This window comes from Pelodiscus sinensis, chromosome 1 (genome assembly GCF_052426305.1).
Source record: "Pelodiscus sinensis isolate ZL-2025 chromosome 1, ASM5242630v1, whole genome shotgun sequence".
Taxonomy (NCBI): Eukaryota; Metazoa; Chordata; order Testudines; family Trionychidae; genus Pelodiscus; species Pelodiscus sinensis.
This window is the reverse complement of record NC_143052.1, coordinates 22680490-22697117: the sequence shown is the minus strand read 5'-3', so window position 1 is coordinate 22697117 and position 16628 is coordinate 22680490. Positions and strand designations below refer to the sequence as shown.

The 16628-nt window shown below is 39.9% G+C and overlaps 1 protein-coding gene across 1 annotated transcript in view; it reads left to right on the top strand.

Annotated features, from left to right (window-relative positions):
• The window catches only part of GNAI1 (G protein subunit alpha i1), a 58778-nt gene extending 42908 nt beyond the window's left edge, over nucleotides 1–15870 (top strand). Inside the window, exons 5-9 of the mRNA XM_075926495.2 lie at nucleotides 5072–5200; nucleotides 8230–8359; nucleotides 11437–11590; nucleotides 13600–13806; nucleotides 13928–15870. Coding sequence (XP_075782610.1) covers nucleotides 5072–5200; nucleotides 8230–8359; nucleotides 11437–11590; nucleotides 13600–13790 — 604 coding nt within the window. The 3' untranslated portion in view covers nucleotides 13791–13806; nucleotides 13928–15870. The remainder of the gene's footprint in view (nucleotides 1–5071; nucleotides 5201–8229; nucleotides 8360–11436; nucleotides 11591–13599; nucleotides 13807–13927) is intronic.
• Nucleotides 15871–16628: the final 758 nt, after the last annotated feature.

Genomic DNA, 16628 nt, shown 5'->3' with positions numbered 1-16628 from the left:
CGGAACCCATAATCTATTCAGCCATTGCCTCTTACCATACTACCACATCTGATGCAACATCGCCTCTGATAGATGGATCCTAAAAATAATCTTCAAAGGTTACTCTGTCCCACTTACCCATCCATCTTCCCCATCCCTCTTCAGGGACCCTATCCATAAGACAAGAGGAAGTCACTCATCTTTTGCATCCAAGAGCAGTAGAGGAGGTACCACCTCCACACAGGGGGACGGGGTACTCCTGCTATTTTGTCACACCAAAGAAAAGTTGGTGTTGGAGGCCTATTCTGAATTTGTCAACTGAACAAATTTCTTCGCCATCAACATTTCAAAGTGGTAACACTGACAACAATAATTCCACTTCTACAACAGGGAGATAGGTGTCCTAAAGGTCGAGGGATGACAGCCAATTTCATATTACTATACATCCAGCACACAGAAGATTCCTGTGTTTCATGCTTGGAACTCTCACTTCCAATACAGAGTTCTCTATCCTTCAGACTCTCCACATTGTCAATGATCTTCACAAAAGTTTTCACCATTGTGGCTTCCTACCTACACAAATTGGCATCAAAATAATCCCATACTTAGATGATTGCCTAATAATGGCATTGCCCCTCCAAGAGGCAACAGCAGCCCTCAGACTCTCAGTACACCTACTGACCACCATAATCTTCCAGCTAAACTACCAAAAGTCCTTTCTTTCCCCAGCTCAACAGCTGGACTTGATTGGAGCCCAGCTAGACAGTATACAAGCAGGGCACCAAGCTACCCCAATCACAGTTTCACACTTTAACAGACCTAATGACAACCATCACACAAAGCTCCTGAGTAACAGCCAAACAGTGTTGTCAACTATAAAGGGACATGTCAATCACCACATCTGTAGTAAAAAGCGCAAGACTGCACATCTTGTGCCTGAAAGGATGGCTACAGGGCTCATACAAACCCCACAAACTAATAAACATGGTCTCCAGGGTAAAGAGCTCTTTTCAGTGGTGGCTGCAACCATTGAACATATAAGCCCTGTTATCTAGAGTTGTGGATTAGATCTTGAACCTCAAACAACAAGGGCTTGCTAATAGCTCCATAACAGTATACCTGGTGGCTCTCTCCATGAGGCACTGTAAAATTGAAAGTATCAGAGGGGTAGCCGTATTAGTCTGAATCTGCAAAAGCGGCGGGGAGTCCTGTGGCACCTTATAGACTAACTGAAGTTTTGGAGCATAAGCTTTCAACTTTTGTGGTCTTTGCCCGCGAAAGCTTATGCTCCAACACTTCAGTTAGTCTGTAAGATGCCACAGGACTCCTCACCGCTTTTATAAAATTGAAAGATACCTGTGCACATCCAACTACCGAAGCATTTAATGAAAGGGACGAATAACACTTTCCCACCTTTCAAACAGTCAACCCTGATGTGGTACCTTATATATGGTACTTTGCACACTTACAGGCAAAACATTTGCACCAAGACCCCACCCCAAATTTCTCCTCAAAATAGTCTCCTCCTTTCACTTTAATCAACTCATTTACTTACCTTTATTATTCCCAAAGCCTGGTACAGACACTAGATAAGTGGTGCTCCACTCCCTCGATGCGCAGCGAGCACTCACCTTTTACCTAGAGAGAACAGAGACATTTAGAAAATCCCCACAACTATTTTTCTTCTGCTGAACAATCCAAAGGCAAAGCAATATCCATACACTCTCTAAATGAATCTCTCAGTGTATACAGATATGCTATGCATGCAACAATACCCCTGCTTCCTAAACAGTTCACATACAGTCTACAAGAGCTGTTTTCCCATCATGGGCTTTCCTCAGTAATGTTCCCATCACAGACATCTACAGAACAGTGATATGGACATCAGTCCATACATTCATCAAACGTTACACAATAAGTAATATACCTCAATGGACAAATACTTTGGATGTCTGTATTAACAATGGCACATAGATTGCCAAGCCCTACCTTCCACCACAAGACATTGCTCCATAGTCATCTAACATGGAGCATCCACGGGGACATTCTTCAAAGAAGAGAGGATTACTCACCTTGTGTAGTAACTGAGGTTCTTTGGGGTGGTTGTCCCTGTGGGTGCTTCATGACCTTCCCTTCTCTCTTCTGTTTCGGATGAAAATGACTTTTTGGGGTGTAGAAGGAACCGAGGGATGGCCGATAACTGCTCACACAGCTAACAGCCATGCACTAACTGGACTTCTTCAGGTGATCCCCCTAGGCCAAATGGACATACTTTACATCCTGGGCCCAAATGCAAGGTCTTGCCTCCAAAGCTGTCGTCAGCCCTCTATTTCTTTAAACTGTAAACCTCAGGACATGCTCGAAGCCTTATCAGAGTGAATGCAGTCGCCGTTAGTGTTTTCCACTCTCCAGTAGAAGGGTATTTGATTTTTACCCATCCCTGGACCACATGATTCTGGAAGGGACTTTGACATCAATATTTGCCTATTCATCTTGTTGATTACCCTATGGGATCTAACAATAGTCCTTACCTCTTTAATTAACTCTCTTTTTGAGCTGCTGATCTCCTGTCTTCCCTCTCTGGTGAGCTGAGAGGTGCTGGTAAATCCCCCTTCCATCACATTCCATAAAGACCAGGTGTCACCTATGACTGCATCCCAAGTTTCTGCCAAGGTGATTTCCCAATTCCTTCTCAGCCACTCCATACATCTAGCACCTTCTTTCCAAAACCATGTGTTCCAAATGGAGAACGGTGGCTTCATTCCCTTGATGTGTATATGGCCCTGGGTTTTTACCTACAAAGGAGGAGACAATTCCCAAAGGCTACCAGGCTATATGTTGCCATAACAGAGAGTAAAAGAACAGGCCATTTCTACCCAGCGAATCTCTTAATCAGTTTTAGGGTGCATTAAGTGCGCTGTCAGTTGTCAGGGCACTCCCGACCAGATGGGATACAAGCCCATTCTCATCAATCCCAGCGGTGCTCCACAACATACCTGGACCTGGCGCAGGCCAGGACTGAGCCAGGCTACCTGCCCACCTGGCTCCTAAATGACTTTCCCTGCAGGGCACAGTGTGAGTTGCTCCAGGGACCCGGCACCAGCTGGGACTGAGCCATGTTGCTGGCGAGTCCTCTAAAAATTTACTGGTGCGGGAGGGAGGAGATGCATGTAGTCGATAGAATTAACCGATACGTTTTTGCTTATCTGTTAATTGTTCAGTCATCTACACTATTACATCCCTAGTCCCCATAAGTCTCTATGATGAGAACTAAATTGTGAGAATTTTTAGATATGTTAACTTTTATAAGTGAACATAAGAACAGCCGTACTCGGTCAGACCAAAGGTCCTTCTAGCCCAGTATCCTGTCTACCGACAGTGGCCAGCACCAGGTGCCCCAGAGAGGGTGGACCGAAGACAATGATCAAGCGATTTGTCTCCTGCCATCTCTCTCCAGCCTCTGAAAAACAGATGCCAAGGACACCATTTTATCTCCTGGCTAATAGCCTTTTATGGACCTAACCTCCATGAAATTATCTAGCTTCTCTATTATAGTCCTAGCCTTCACAGCCTCCTCTGGCAAGGAGTTCCACAGTGACTACATGCTGTGTGAAGAATAGAATCATAGAATCATAGAATAATAGGACTGGAAGGGACCTCGAGAGGTCATCGAGTCCAGCCCCCCGCCCTCAAGGCAGGATCAAGCTCCGTCTACACCATCCCTGACAGATGTCTATCTAACCTGTTCTTAAATATCTCCAGAGAGGGAGATTCCACCACCTCCCTTGGCAATTTATTCCAATATTTGACCACCCTGACAGTTAGGAATTTTTTCCTAATGTCCAATCTAAACCTCCCCTGCTGCACTTTAAGCCCATTACTCCTTGTCCTGTCCTCAGAAACCAAGAGGAACAAATTTTCTCCTTCCTCCTTGTGACACCCTTTTAGATATTTGAAAACCGCTATCATGTCCCCCCTTAATCTTCTTTTTTCCAAACTAAACAAGCCCAGTTCATGAAGCCTGGCTTCATAGGTCATGTTCTCTAAACCTTTAATCATTCTTGTCGCTCTTCTCTGTACCCTTTCCAATTTCTCCACATCTTTCTTGAAATGTGGCGCCCAGAACTGGACACAGTACTCCAGCTGAGGCCTAACTAGTGCAGAGTAGAGTGGCAGAATGACTTCACGAGTTTTGCTTACAACACACCTGTTGATACAACCTAGAATCATATTTGCTTTTTTTGCAACAGCATCACACTGTTGGCTCATATTCAACTTGTGGTCCACTATGACCCCTAGATCCCTTTCCGCCATGCTCCTTCCTAGACAGTCGCTTCCCATCTTGTATGTATGGAACTGATTGTTCCTTCCTAAGTGGAGCACTTTGCATTTCTCTTTATTAAACCTCATCCTGTTTACCTCTGACCATTTCTCTAACTTGCTAAGGTCATTTTGAATTATGTCCCTATCCTCCAAAGAAGTTGCAACCCCACCCAGTTTGGTATCATCTGCAAACTTAATAAGCGTACTCTCTATCCCAATATCTACATCATTGATGAAGATATTGAACAGTACGGGTCCCAAAACAGACCCTTGAGGAACTCCACTTGTTATCCCTTTCCAGCAGGATTTAGAACCATTAACAACAACTCTCTGACTACGGTTATCCAGCCAATTATGCACCCACCTTATCGTGGCCCTATCTAAGTTATATTTGCCTAGTTTATCAATAAGAATATCATGCGAGACCGTATCAAATGCCTTACTAAAGTCTAGGTATATGACATCCACCGCTTCTCCCTTATCCACAAGGCTCGTTATCTTATCAAAGAAAGCTATCAAATTAGTTTGGCATGACTTGTTCTTCACAAACCCATGCTGGCTATTCCCTATCACTTTATTACCTTCCAGGTGTTTGCATATGATTTCCTTAATTACCTGCTCCGAAGAAGAACTTTCTTTTATTCGTTTTAAACCTGCTACCCATTAATTTCATTTGGTGTATAATATTCAAGTGGTGTAATACCTTTATTTGTGCAAATCTCTTATCTTTTTTTAAAACAATTAAATGCAATGTTTCTTTTACCTTTAGTTACTTGAATGATTTGGACAGGATAGCGCAAACCAGTTACATCCCAACTCAACAGGATGTTCTCAGGACTAGAGTGAAAACTACAGGAATAGTGGAAACTCATTTTACTTTCAAAGATCTTCATTTTAAGTGAGTGCTCAAGTTGTATGTGTAAACCTGTCATGTGTTTCATTCAAAGTTTTTAATGTTGATGATTAACGGTGATTTACATTTATCACAACTTATTTCCTGGCATTTGGAACTATTTTCAGAGAAGATGGGGTATCAGTGGGTGGAGAAGAATGGCTTTTATAGTGAGAGATCAAATATGATGAAATAACACAAAGTTTATGGAGACATTCTCAACAGTGAATTGCTGTACCTGGAAAGCCTATTAAATTCCCATACAAACTTACATGTTTTCATGAATAATGTGCACATGTAAACTTCTTTCAAATAATCCCTTTTATATAATGTTGAAGAACTAGCAATTAAAAAAATCAGCTTTTCTTCAAAATCATTTGAACTGATGGACTACGAACATCAGTATTTGTGAAGTGCAGCCACTGAAATATCTTTTTATAGTAAAGCTAAATGATGATTTCTATCCCAATTTGCAACACGATGTTAAGTGCACTGACTAATTTGCAAATCCTAGTAAATACACTAATCGGTCTGAAGATAATTTAAGGGTTATGAGGGGTACCTGAACGTATAAGCCAGGAAACAGTGAGTAGGAATAGAGAGGTACTATTACCTCTGAGTAGCACTTGTGAAATTATTATTAGAATGTATGTCTATTCTTAGTGTCCACACTTTAAAAAGGATGTTGAAACATTGAAAAGATTTCAGAAGAGAGCTGCAAAAATGAGTCGAGGTCTGGAAACTCAACTTACAGTGTGAGATTTAAGAAGCTTGGTCAATTTAATTTATCAAAGGAAAGGTTGGTCACTTAACACTTTTTTAAAGATCTCTTTATTGTAGCAAAGAAATCTATGGGTTGCAAGCCTAAAATAGATTAATTCTGTAGCTGGATCTAAAGATTCCCAGTGATCCTTTTGAGAGTTGACCCAAGATCAAGTCCGATCAGATTCCCAACCATAGAATAGTTGTAGTTACCCTGATGTGCACAGGTGCAAAACTTGTACTATAGGAACTTTTGTACATATACAAATAATTGATTAATATATTTAAAGAAGTCTCTCTCTCACTCACTCCCTCACTCACCAACCCAAGCTGGGCTGCAGAGGTGGGAGAGCTAGGAAGCCCAGTGCATGGTTCAGCTGGGCTGCAGGGGGAGCGAGAAGAGCCAGACAGGCTACTCAGGCTGGCCCGGAACACCCTAGACCTGCTCCACCTCCACTGGTTAACCGGAACCAGTAAGCATCACCTGTAAAAGTTAACCTTAACCTTTCACATCCCTAATCAGGCCTGGTGTAAACCAGAGCTGAAATTATATATATCAAAAAAGATATATTGTTATGGGAAAAGGTTCAGGAAAAGGCAACAAAATGATTAGGGGTTTGGAACAGGTTCCATATGAAGAGAGATTAAAAAGACTTAGCCTTTTTAAGCTTAGAAAAGAGGAGACCGGAGGGTGGGGAGGGGGATATTATAGAGGTCTATAAAATCATGACTAGTGTGGAAAAAGTGAATAAGGAAAAGTTATTCACTTATTTCCCCAATATAAGAACTAGTGGTCACCTAATGAAATGAATAGGCAGCAGGTTTAAAACAAACCAAAAGAAGTTTTTCTTCACTCAGCGCACAGTCAACCTGTGGAACTCCTTGCCAGAGGAATTTGTGAAGTCTAGGACTTTAACAGGGTTCAAAAAAATGCTAACTTGCTCTGCCTCTTTCCGCGAGCCAGGTCTGGTGGTGAAGATCAGGGCTTCCTTCACCTCCTGCCGCTTCTCTATACACCTTCCAAGCTGGCAGCCGGAGCTGGTGCGGCAGCATGGGCTCCCAGCTGCAAGGAGGGGGAAGACAGGGGCTAAGCTCAAACCATGGACCACCTGGGAGGCAGCTGTGGACCACTTAGTGGTCTGCGGACTGCACTTTGATAACCACTGCTCATTCTCTATTAAAAAACCCACTGCGTGCGCGCGCTCTCTCTCTCAAAATATATAAAAATATAAATATAATAAATAAATAAATTATAAAATTTCCTGATGTCATCACATCACTTTGCATACAAAGGCTCCATTGTTCCACAAGCTTCCTGCCTGGATGCTGTTCGGGGATGGCAAAGCCACCTGGCAGTCCAGCCTGAGCAGATTCCACCTTCCAAGGGTCCTGTCCGCTTAGCTCTGGCCACAGCCTTTCGGGTAGTTTGTCCCCCGGCCCAGGGGCTGCTTCAGCTGGTGCAAGGTCCACTTGCGCTGAGAATGGAAGCAGGCTCACACATCCTTATGCTAACCGTTGAGATGACTGCTAGAAGCATCTAAGATTGAATGGGTGGATGGGATCTGTCACAAACTAGGAGCCTGCCGATCTTGTGAGAAATAATGATTTGAACTACTGTTAGGGTAAGAAATTGCACATAAAAAGTTTTTTAGAATATTAAGCTTAGATTGTATATTTTGGTTTATTTAGCTTAGTAACTTACTTCGATCTGTCATCACTTGTAATCTTGGAAATCCTGCTTTTTATATTTAATAAAATAACTTTACATTGGGTTTAATGACAAGCCAAATAATTGTTACATGGGGGGGGGGGCAACAGCTGTGCATCTCTTTTTCATTGATAAAGGGAGCAAACAACTTGAGCTTACTCTGTATAAAACTTTTATGCAGAGTAAGACTGCTTTGTCTGGGGTTCTGGTCCCACTGGGGCTATGCACCTGAGTGCTGTGTCAAGTCTCTGTGATGGAGTCTTCCCAGAGGTGTGTTGCTTTGCTGTGGGCTGTGACCCCAACTCTGTGCCCTTGCTGGGGAAGACCAGAAGTTCTGGCTCAGCAGCACAGGATGCTGAGGTGCACCTGAGGACAGGGAGGTGCTCTCACTGGTATTATCAGTCCATCAGGAGACAGTCTCAAGGGGATCCATGTGACTGAACCCATCACACCCTATCTCCATTAAATTTGTGATTAGAGTGGTACAGCTTGCTCTCTCTCGCTAATTTTGTGTAGCATTCAGATGTCTGTAATTTTAATGCAATCTTATTTTTCTGTTTTGCAGAATGTTTGATGTGGGAGGCCAGCGATCTGAACGGAAGAAGTGGATTCATTGCTTTGAGGGAGTTACAGCAATAATCTTTTGTGTAGCGCTCAGTGATTATGACTTGGTCCTAGCAGAAGATGAAGAAATGGCAAGTAAACTAACCTTGAAGGAAGTGGGAGAAGATGAAATAGAAACTAAATGATCTTGAAACAAGTTAAATTCTTTATGAAAAGTGTATATATACTGTTTCCAGAAGGAAGTAATTTCCACTTTGCAAGTGTCCCCTTGTATAGTAGAGATGGTGAAGAAAATGCCATCGCTTTGAATAAAATTTCTAGAATTCTTATCACAGGTTGACACATTCTGGTCCAGCAACATTAGTGGTCCGATATAGTGTTAGTTAGCCGGAGGTTCACTTATGGATGTGGCAAAGTTTCCTGTTATCTTATAAAGGTTGTTTACAGCAACCAGTCCTGGCTCTGTGTTCTGTGCTGTTACTGAGCTCTAATTTACCCCTAAATGTCTTCTAAAAGCCCAGTAAGTAGTAAAAAGGTTGCTAGAAAATATTGAGCTCACATGGTTTGCAAATTCTCAGGCTTGGCATCAGTCAGGTCCCAAAGGTGCCTGACTAGAAAGGGGATACTTCTGTTTACGGATACCTGGGGTTCCGCAAGGGTCTGTTTTGGGACTGGCTCTGTTTAATATCTTCATCAACTATTTAGATATTGGCATAGAAAGTACACTTATTAAATTTGCAGATGATACCAAGCTGGGAGGGGTTGTGACTAATCTGAAGGATAGGGTCATAATTCAAAATAATCTGGACAAATTGGAGAAATGGTCTGAGGTAAACAGGATGAAGTTTAATAAAGACAAATGCAAAGTGCTCCACTTAGGAAGGAACAATCAGTTTCATACATACAGAATGGGAAGTGACTGTCTAGGAAGGAGTACGGCAGAAAGAGATCTAGGGGCTATAGTGGACCACAAGCTGAATATGAGTCAACAGTGTGATGCTGTTTAAAAAAAAAAAGCAAACATGATTCTGGGATGCATTAACAGGTGTGTTGTGAGCAAGACAGGAGATGTCATTCTTCTGCGCTAGTTAGTCCTCAGTTGGATTATTGTGTCCAGTTCTGGGCACCGCATTTCAAGAAGGATGTGGAGAAATTGGAGAGGGTCCAAAGAAGAGCAACAAGAATGATTAAAGGTCTAGAGAACATGACCTATGAAGGAAGGATGAAAGAATTGGGTTTGTTTAGCTTAGAAAAGAGAAGATTGAGGGGGGACATGATAGCAGTTTTCAGGTATCTAAAAGGATGTCATAAGGAGGAGAGAGAAAACTTGTTCATCTTGGCCTCTGAGGATAGAACAAGAAGCAATGGGCTTAAACTGCAGCAATGGAGGTTTAGGTTGAACATTAGGAAAAAGTTCCTAACTGTTAAGGTAGTCAAACACTGGAATAAATTGCCCGGGGAGGTTGTGGAATCCCCATCTCTGGAGGTATTTGAGTAGGTTAGATCAATGTCTATTAGGGATGGTCTAGACAGTACTTGGTCCTGCCATGAGGGCAGGGGGTTGGACTCGATGACCTCTCGAGGTCTCTTACAGTCCTAGTATTCTGTGTTCCAAAGAAACTAAATGAATGGAGATGCCTGTCTCCTAGAACTGGAAGGGACCTTGGAAGGTCATTGAGTCCAGTCCCCTGCCTTCACAGCAGGACCAAGTACTATCCATGACAGATTTTTGCTCCAGATCCCTAAATGGTCTCCTCAAGGATTGAGCTCTCAATGCTGGATTTAGTAGGCCAATGCTCAAACCACGAAGTTATCCCTCCCCTCACGTTCTAGTATTCCAGTATGTGTCTCTTTCTCTGATCTTTTTCCCTGTTTTTGTCTGTCATCTTTAGCTACTTATTCATTTTGTTGCTTTTTCCTTTCTGACTATTCTTTTCTGTCCTTGCAGACACCTTCCTCCCTATACCCCAGCAGAAGTAGACACAAACTAGCACCACTCTTTATTTATGTAGCTGCGTTTCTCTGCAGCTGACTTAATAAGCAAAGTTCTTTTGTGGCACTGACTTATATTGCACAGGTTGTACCTCTCTGGTCTGGAACCCTCGGGACCTGACCAGTGCTAAACGAGGGAATTTGCCAGACCAGAGGAGGCCCTCTGTTACCAGTTCCTCAGACTACCTACTCTCCTGGCTGCCAGCCTCAGCTGCCAGGCTGCCATGCTGCTGCAACCCAGACTGCCTTGGCTCCAGCACCGCTATCAGGGCTGCCACTTCCCTTGCCCCAGCCCTGCTACCAGGGCTGCTGCAGCTGCTGCATCTCCAGCCCTGGCCCTACTATCGGGGTTTGTGCGGCTGCCATATCTCTGGCTCTGGCCCCGTTATCGCAGCTGCCGTGCTTGTCATGTCCCTGGCCCTGCTACTGGGGCTGCCACAGCCCCTGCTGTGCTGCTGGGACTCTGGTGCTGGTCCCAGCCCCGCCAGGCTCTGAGCTGGCAGTTCTCTTGCCATTAGGGCTCCCAGCCAGGACTTTCTAATCTAGGGACATCCATAGTCCTGCCAGAACATAGATGATGCCAGATGAGGGAGTCCCAGTTTTGGGAGGTCCAATGTGTAGATTATAATTTGGGTGAGGAAAGGAAGTAGCCTTCAAATCAAGCTTCATCAAATTTGTTCCCCAGGTGGGTGGTAGTCTGTTGACTTAAACAGTTGGAAATCTGATAGAAACTATATGCATAACTAGAAAATGTTTGTGAATAAATCACTTGTAGAAAAACACTATTCATTTGATCTGGTAACACTGGAATACTTGACTCTTGCATAGCTGCCATACATTATTTTCAACTTCTTTAAGAGAAGCTGTACTGTAATCAGTTTGCACTTAAAGGTCAGGGTCTTCCATGGAATTATTTTTCTTTGTCACATTTGCAGTTATCAATGGAAAAGAGTTATTAAACTGTGCTATTGTTTAGACATTCAATATTCCAAACTACAGTAATAAATAAATGAAAAGAAAAACAAAAATAAAGAATTTACCTGCCTATCTTGTTCTTAGTTTGATAAATCACTAGGGTAAGGTTCTGGGATTCAGTGTACAAAAATACTTTGAGATTTTGCTACTCTGTTGGTAGTTTTCCTATATCAAACATGTATATGTTTTCTGATGTCATTATTCTTGTATTATATGACAAGTATCTTCTTGTCAATTGCAGAATCGAATGCATGAAAGCATGAAATTGTTCGACAGCATCTGCAACAATAAATGGTTTACAGACACTTCTATTATTCTTTTCCTAAACAAGAAGGATCTTTTTGAAGAAAAGATCAAGAGGAGTCCCCTCACTATTTGCTATCCTGAATATGCAGGTATTGTGATACTTATGTGGGAAGTTGAGTCAAGTCACTTCCAGTTACAGAATGTTATTACTGGTTTTATGATGCATGAGCAAGTAAAAAACAGTTTAATCTAGACTCAAAGTTGTGTATGTAGCTAGCAGTTAGGGGAGATCGCTTTTTAGTTTGTAAACTGAATCAATTTGATATGAAAGGTGAGTAACACAAACATGAAATTTTACAATGCCACTTTTAGTCACTTTAAGGTATGTGCCTAATCCTGCTCTCCTTACTTACTCATATTTGAAGCAGCTGAGACTACTTGTATAAGTCAAAGAGAGTTTAGGTTTTAGCTCATTGTAGACCAGGAATGCTACTGATAGACTAGTACTCATTATCTCTGAGCTGTCAGCATTGACAACCTGAAAAGCCACAACTAGGTCTAAAAGGGTATGTCTACACTACATGGCTCAGTCGACGGAGCCATATAGATGAGCTTTGTAGACATAGCAAAATGAAGCAGCAATTTAAATAATCGCCGTTTCATTTACATCAAAATGGCTGCCGCGCTGTGCCGATCAGCTGTTTGTCGGCACAGCGCGGTAGTCTGGACGTTTGGCGGTTGACATCAAAAGCCTTTGTCGACCGCCCCATTATGCCTCATGGGATGAGGCTTACCAGGGCGGTCGACAAAGGCTTTTGATGTCGAGCGTCCAGACTACCGCGCTGTGCCGACAAACAGCTGATCGGCACAGCGCGGCAGCCATTTTGATGTAAATGAAGCGGCGATTATTTAAATTGCTGCTTCATTTTGCTATGTCTACAAAGCTCATCTACATGGCTCCGTCAACGGAGCCATGTAGTGTAGACATATCCAAAATGTTCCAAAATGCATTTAACTACAGCTTAGAGATAGTTATATGTATAGTTTTTTTCATATCTCAGACTTTTAAATAGCTTACAAAAGGGTAATTTCGAATTCTTTCCAACACAAATAAATTGTAAGGTAATGGTTTGAGAGCATAGTTGAACAAATATTCACTTACTTTTGATCATAGTTAAATATTTTAAAGTCATATTTAATGTATTATTACATTAATGGTTTATTGAAAGCTGATGTCAAACATCTTTTAAATACATGGACTATTTGGAAACACTAGGCGAGAATCCACAGAAATGTTTGGTTCATCGTTAAGTATTTAAAGTGTTTAAACAGTCTTTGTGATGAGATTCTTTCCAATTTATTTTGATTAGACTCTTATTTCCTCCCTTTTGCTCCAAAACCTTTAAAATCAGAATTGTATCCTAAAGAATTTTAGGGCATTTAGGTTTCTAAACACGTTGGAAGGAAAAATATGGAATACAAGAATTCTTTGGGAAGAGAGGACGATTGATTCATCAGTGGTCTACATTTAGACTTCTACTGCTTATGGGTAGATTTACATAATATTAAAATCTGTTGCTCTGTAGTGCAGAGAATACTTAGTTGAAAAACTAGAATTAAACTTGGAAGAAAAGGTGGAATATGCCAAATACAAATTTGGACAGATGGGGATGGTAGAAAGCTCTATGAAAAAGAAAAGTGATAAACACAAATGATGGAATGAGGGAAGAATTTTTTTGGTTTTCCTTAGTATTTAATTTCCTTGGTGATTAATCTGAAAATATGAAAAAAACAATTCTATGGAAACAAAACATCACTTATTTGAAGAATAGTTGAAGTTCATTAGTAAGCTTATCAACCTCCCATTGAAGTCAAGGGTAAAACTCCCATTTAAGTGGGAACTAGATTGATTCCACTGTTTTCTGTATAGATAATTAAAAATGTTATTAATATGTTTTATCACCAACAAGAGTTACAATATATAAATTAAAACAGTGACTGTGAGGTTATATAAAACTGCATAAAGTTCTTTCATTTTTAAAGAAACTGTCCAGAGGTTTTTAAAAACTAGTTAATGGCTTCTTTTGAAGTGAATGGCATTCATTGCTGCTTACTCTGAAATTTAGAGTTGATTGATAAATTTTTTCTCTTCCTTCAGGATCCAACACTTATGAAGAAGCAGCTGCATACATACAGTGCCAGTTTGAAGATCTGAACAAGAGAAAGGACACAAAGGAAATCTATACTCATTTCACATGTGCCACAGATACCAAAAATGTGCAGTTTGTTTTTGATGCTGTAACTGATGTCATCATAAAAAATAATCTAAAAGACTGTGGCCTCTTCTAAGATTTTGCATTAAATGGTAATTGTGTTCCTTGACCAGAATGAGTGGTGGGACTTTTTATCGTTTTGTATATGCCTCGATAATGTAAAGCATTTGTACATGTACATAGGAATCTAATTCTCTTGATCTTTATTTTTAGATTTCAAGAATGACTTCAAAAGCTTCTAATCTGATTGGGTTTCAAGAAGAAGGAAGTATAAAACAACTTGTTTTGAATGGCAGACCAGTACTGTACTTGCCTGTTTTAACAGCTTTATTTATGTTTGTCTTGTAAATTTAAGTAGTTAAATATTAGATAACAATGAAAAGTATCATGATTGTATGTATACTTGTAATTGTAGGAATGTTATTTGTATGAACATTGAACAGAATATTTTAATAACTCAATTGGTGTTCCAAAGTTTCCATATTTTATGAGAATGCCCTTGAAGGTAAATCTTTTTTTTTTTCACCTTTGGATTATTTAAACATATTGTAAAATTTAATTTTTTGTTTCATTTTAAATCTGCATGCTGACTTATTGTAAGGTTTTTTTTTCAAAACCAAGTGTTATAGGCTTCTTAGTAGTCTAAAATAATCTTGTGCTAAATCAGATTTAAAGGGACACTGTGAATTCAAATTTGTTCCTAGTAGGTTTCGAAAAATGTTTTAAAATTTCAAGGCTGATGAAAGATTTCTTTGATTTGTTAGAATTTCAGCATAAACAACTGATTATAAATGTCGTCATCTTATATTTTTAGCCCAAGCATTCCAACACTGAAACTGAATTGGTTAATTTTCATTGCCCAAACTGATGTAAATGCAAAAAGAAATCATTTAGTTCAATAACAAATTAATTTAATGCATTTTGTCTGTGTATCATCTCTTCCTAATGTGTTGCTGTTAATTATAAGTAAAAAAAATATAATTCTCCAAATTATTGATAAAAAACATCAGATACTACTAAAAACAGTGTACAATACAGATTTTCTGTTGCAAATATAAAGAATGTTCTGTATCTCCTATCTATCAGTATTTGGTAATTATTTGCTGTTAACTTTTTAATGGCGTACACTTGTAATTTTGAAACTAACAGTGTCCCTTTAAATAACATTGCATAGAATTTCATTTGTTAACTTTGCCTTTTTATTGTATAATTTACTATGTTAGGGGTATATTGTGCATTGCCTTATGGGTATGCCAAAACTGATTTTTATACGTTTGAAAATGAAACAAGCTTTTATTTTGTAAATAATTTCTCAGATGGTTGGCCTGAGCATTTTGGTTTGCTAAGAAATGTAATCACAACACATTTAGAAATTACTTTTTATAGCTATAGGAACATTGTAACTACCATACACCATACTACTTTGTCCATGACGATATCACTTCTGTAATACTCGTTTTCCATATTCTCTTATAGATACATATGCTTGGAAGTGTTCATTCTAAATGTCTGACTAGAGTTACTTTAAAGCATTAACTCATGTTTGATTGTGTGTATTTTTGGTTTAAGGCTGTGAAATGGCCTTGAAATACTACTTATCTCTGCTTTTTTCATTCTTGGAATTTTCCATTATTTGCTATGGAATTTCTAAATGTTTTCAAATGAGATTAAAACAAAGAAGCAGTAACATTAATTTATTAGTGATGGAGGACGTTGAAAATGTTCTTAAAGAACAGGCTCTTCTAGTTATGATAAACAGTTTACATCTTGGACTTCTTTGAATTATCATGCTGCATTTACAACTGATTTTATGTATCATTGGAATATTTTGTGACTATTTAACTTGTTGTCTTTGTACTTTAATGTAAAAAAAATTAGATTAATCAAAAAATACTGAAAATTTGTCTAAATTCTTTGTGCCTTGCCTAAGAGAAATGTTTTTCATTCAATTTACCGATGGAAGACCTGCTGCATCCACTTTGTGAAGACAGTAAACAAAAGTGAAAAGAAATGAAATTGAGTAAATTCACATCCGAGTGTATGTAAGTAAATAAAAATGAGCACACTTTGCTGACCATTGCTGATGGATTTCTGAACTTAATCCTGTATAATTTACTAACATCCTAATAAAATTGAGATTTTTTTTAAAAAAAGGATATTATTTCCTGAAATAGCTACAGTTTTTTGTCCTATGTTAAACAAATGAAGGGAAAAATGTATCTCCTAATGAGCTCTTTCCTTTCAGACTGATGGACTTTCCCCTTTTGACTTGATGGGTTGGCAGCTGGACAAATTTCCTCTGCCTAGTAAGTGAAACTGATATTTGTTCAACATTGAGAATCTCAAAAGTCTGTCTCTTATATTTATGGAATGGTGTATACAAAATAATGGCTATTTTTCATGGAACTTAAGGGACCATTATGAAGATCTAGCCTGATTTCTAGTATAATACAAGCCATGATATTTTACTCAATAATTACTGCATCAGGTTCATAACTTCTTGTTGATCTAAAGCATATCTTTTAGAAAGTCAGCCAACTAAAAAAACTTCAAATGATGGAAAATCCCCCACATCTCTTGAGCTTTATCTTCCAGCCTATGGGGGAAGATGGGGACGTTATGCCTCTGTAAGATATAAAGAATTATCTACTAGCTAAGCATCACTTAACTGCTGGGGGCTGGAACCAACTGTGAGTAGGTTGCTGCTCCAGTCCTGCCAGGATCCTCCTGTGTACAGGGACTGCTCTCATCTGCAACAGCCTCTGTCAGCAGGGAACCCAGGCACACCAGAAGAATCCCAAGCATTTACAGGCTGGGGACTGAATGGCTAAGTAGCAGTTCTGCAGAAAAGGACCTGGGGATTACAGGGGCTGAGAAGCTGGATATGAGTCAACAGTGTGCTCTTGTAGGCAAG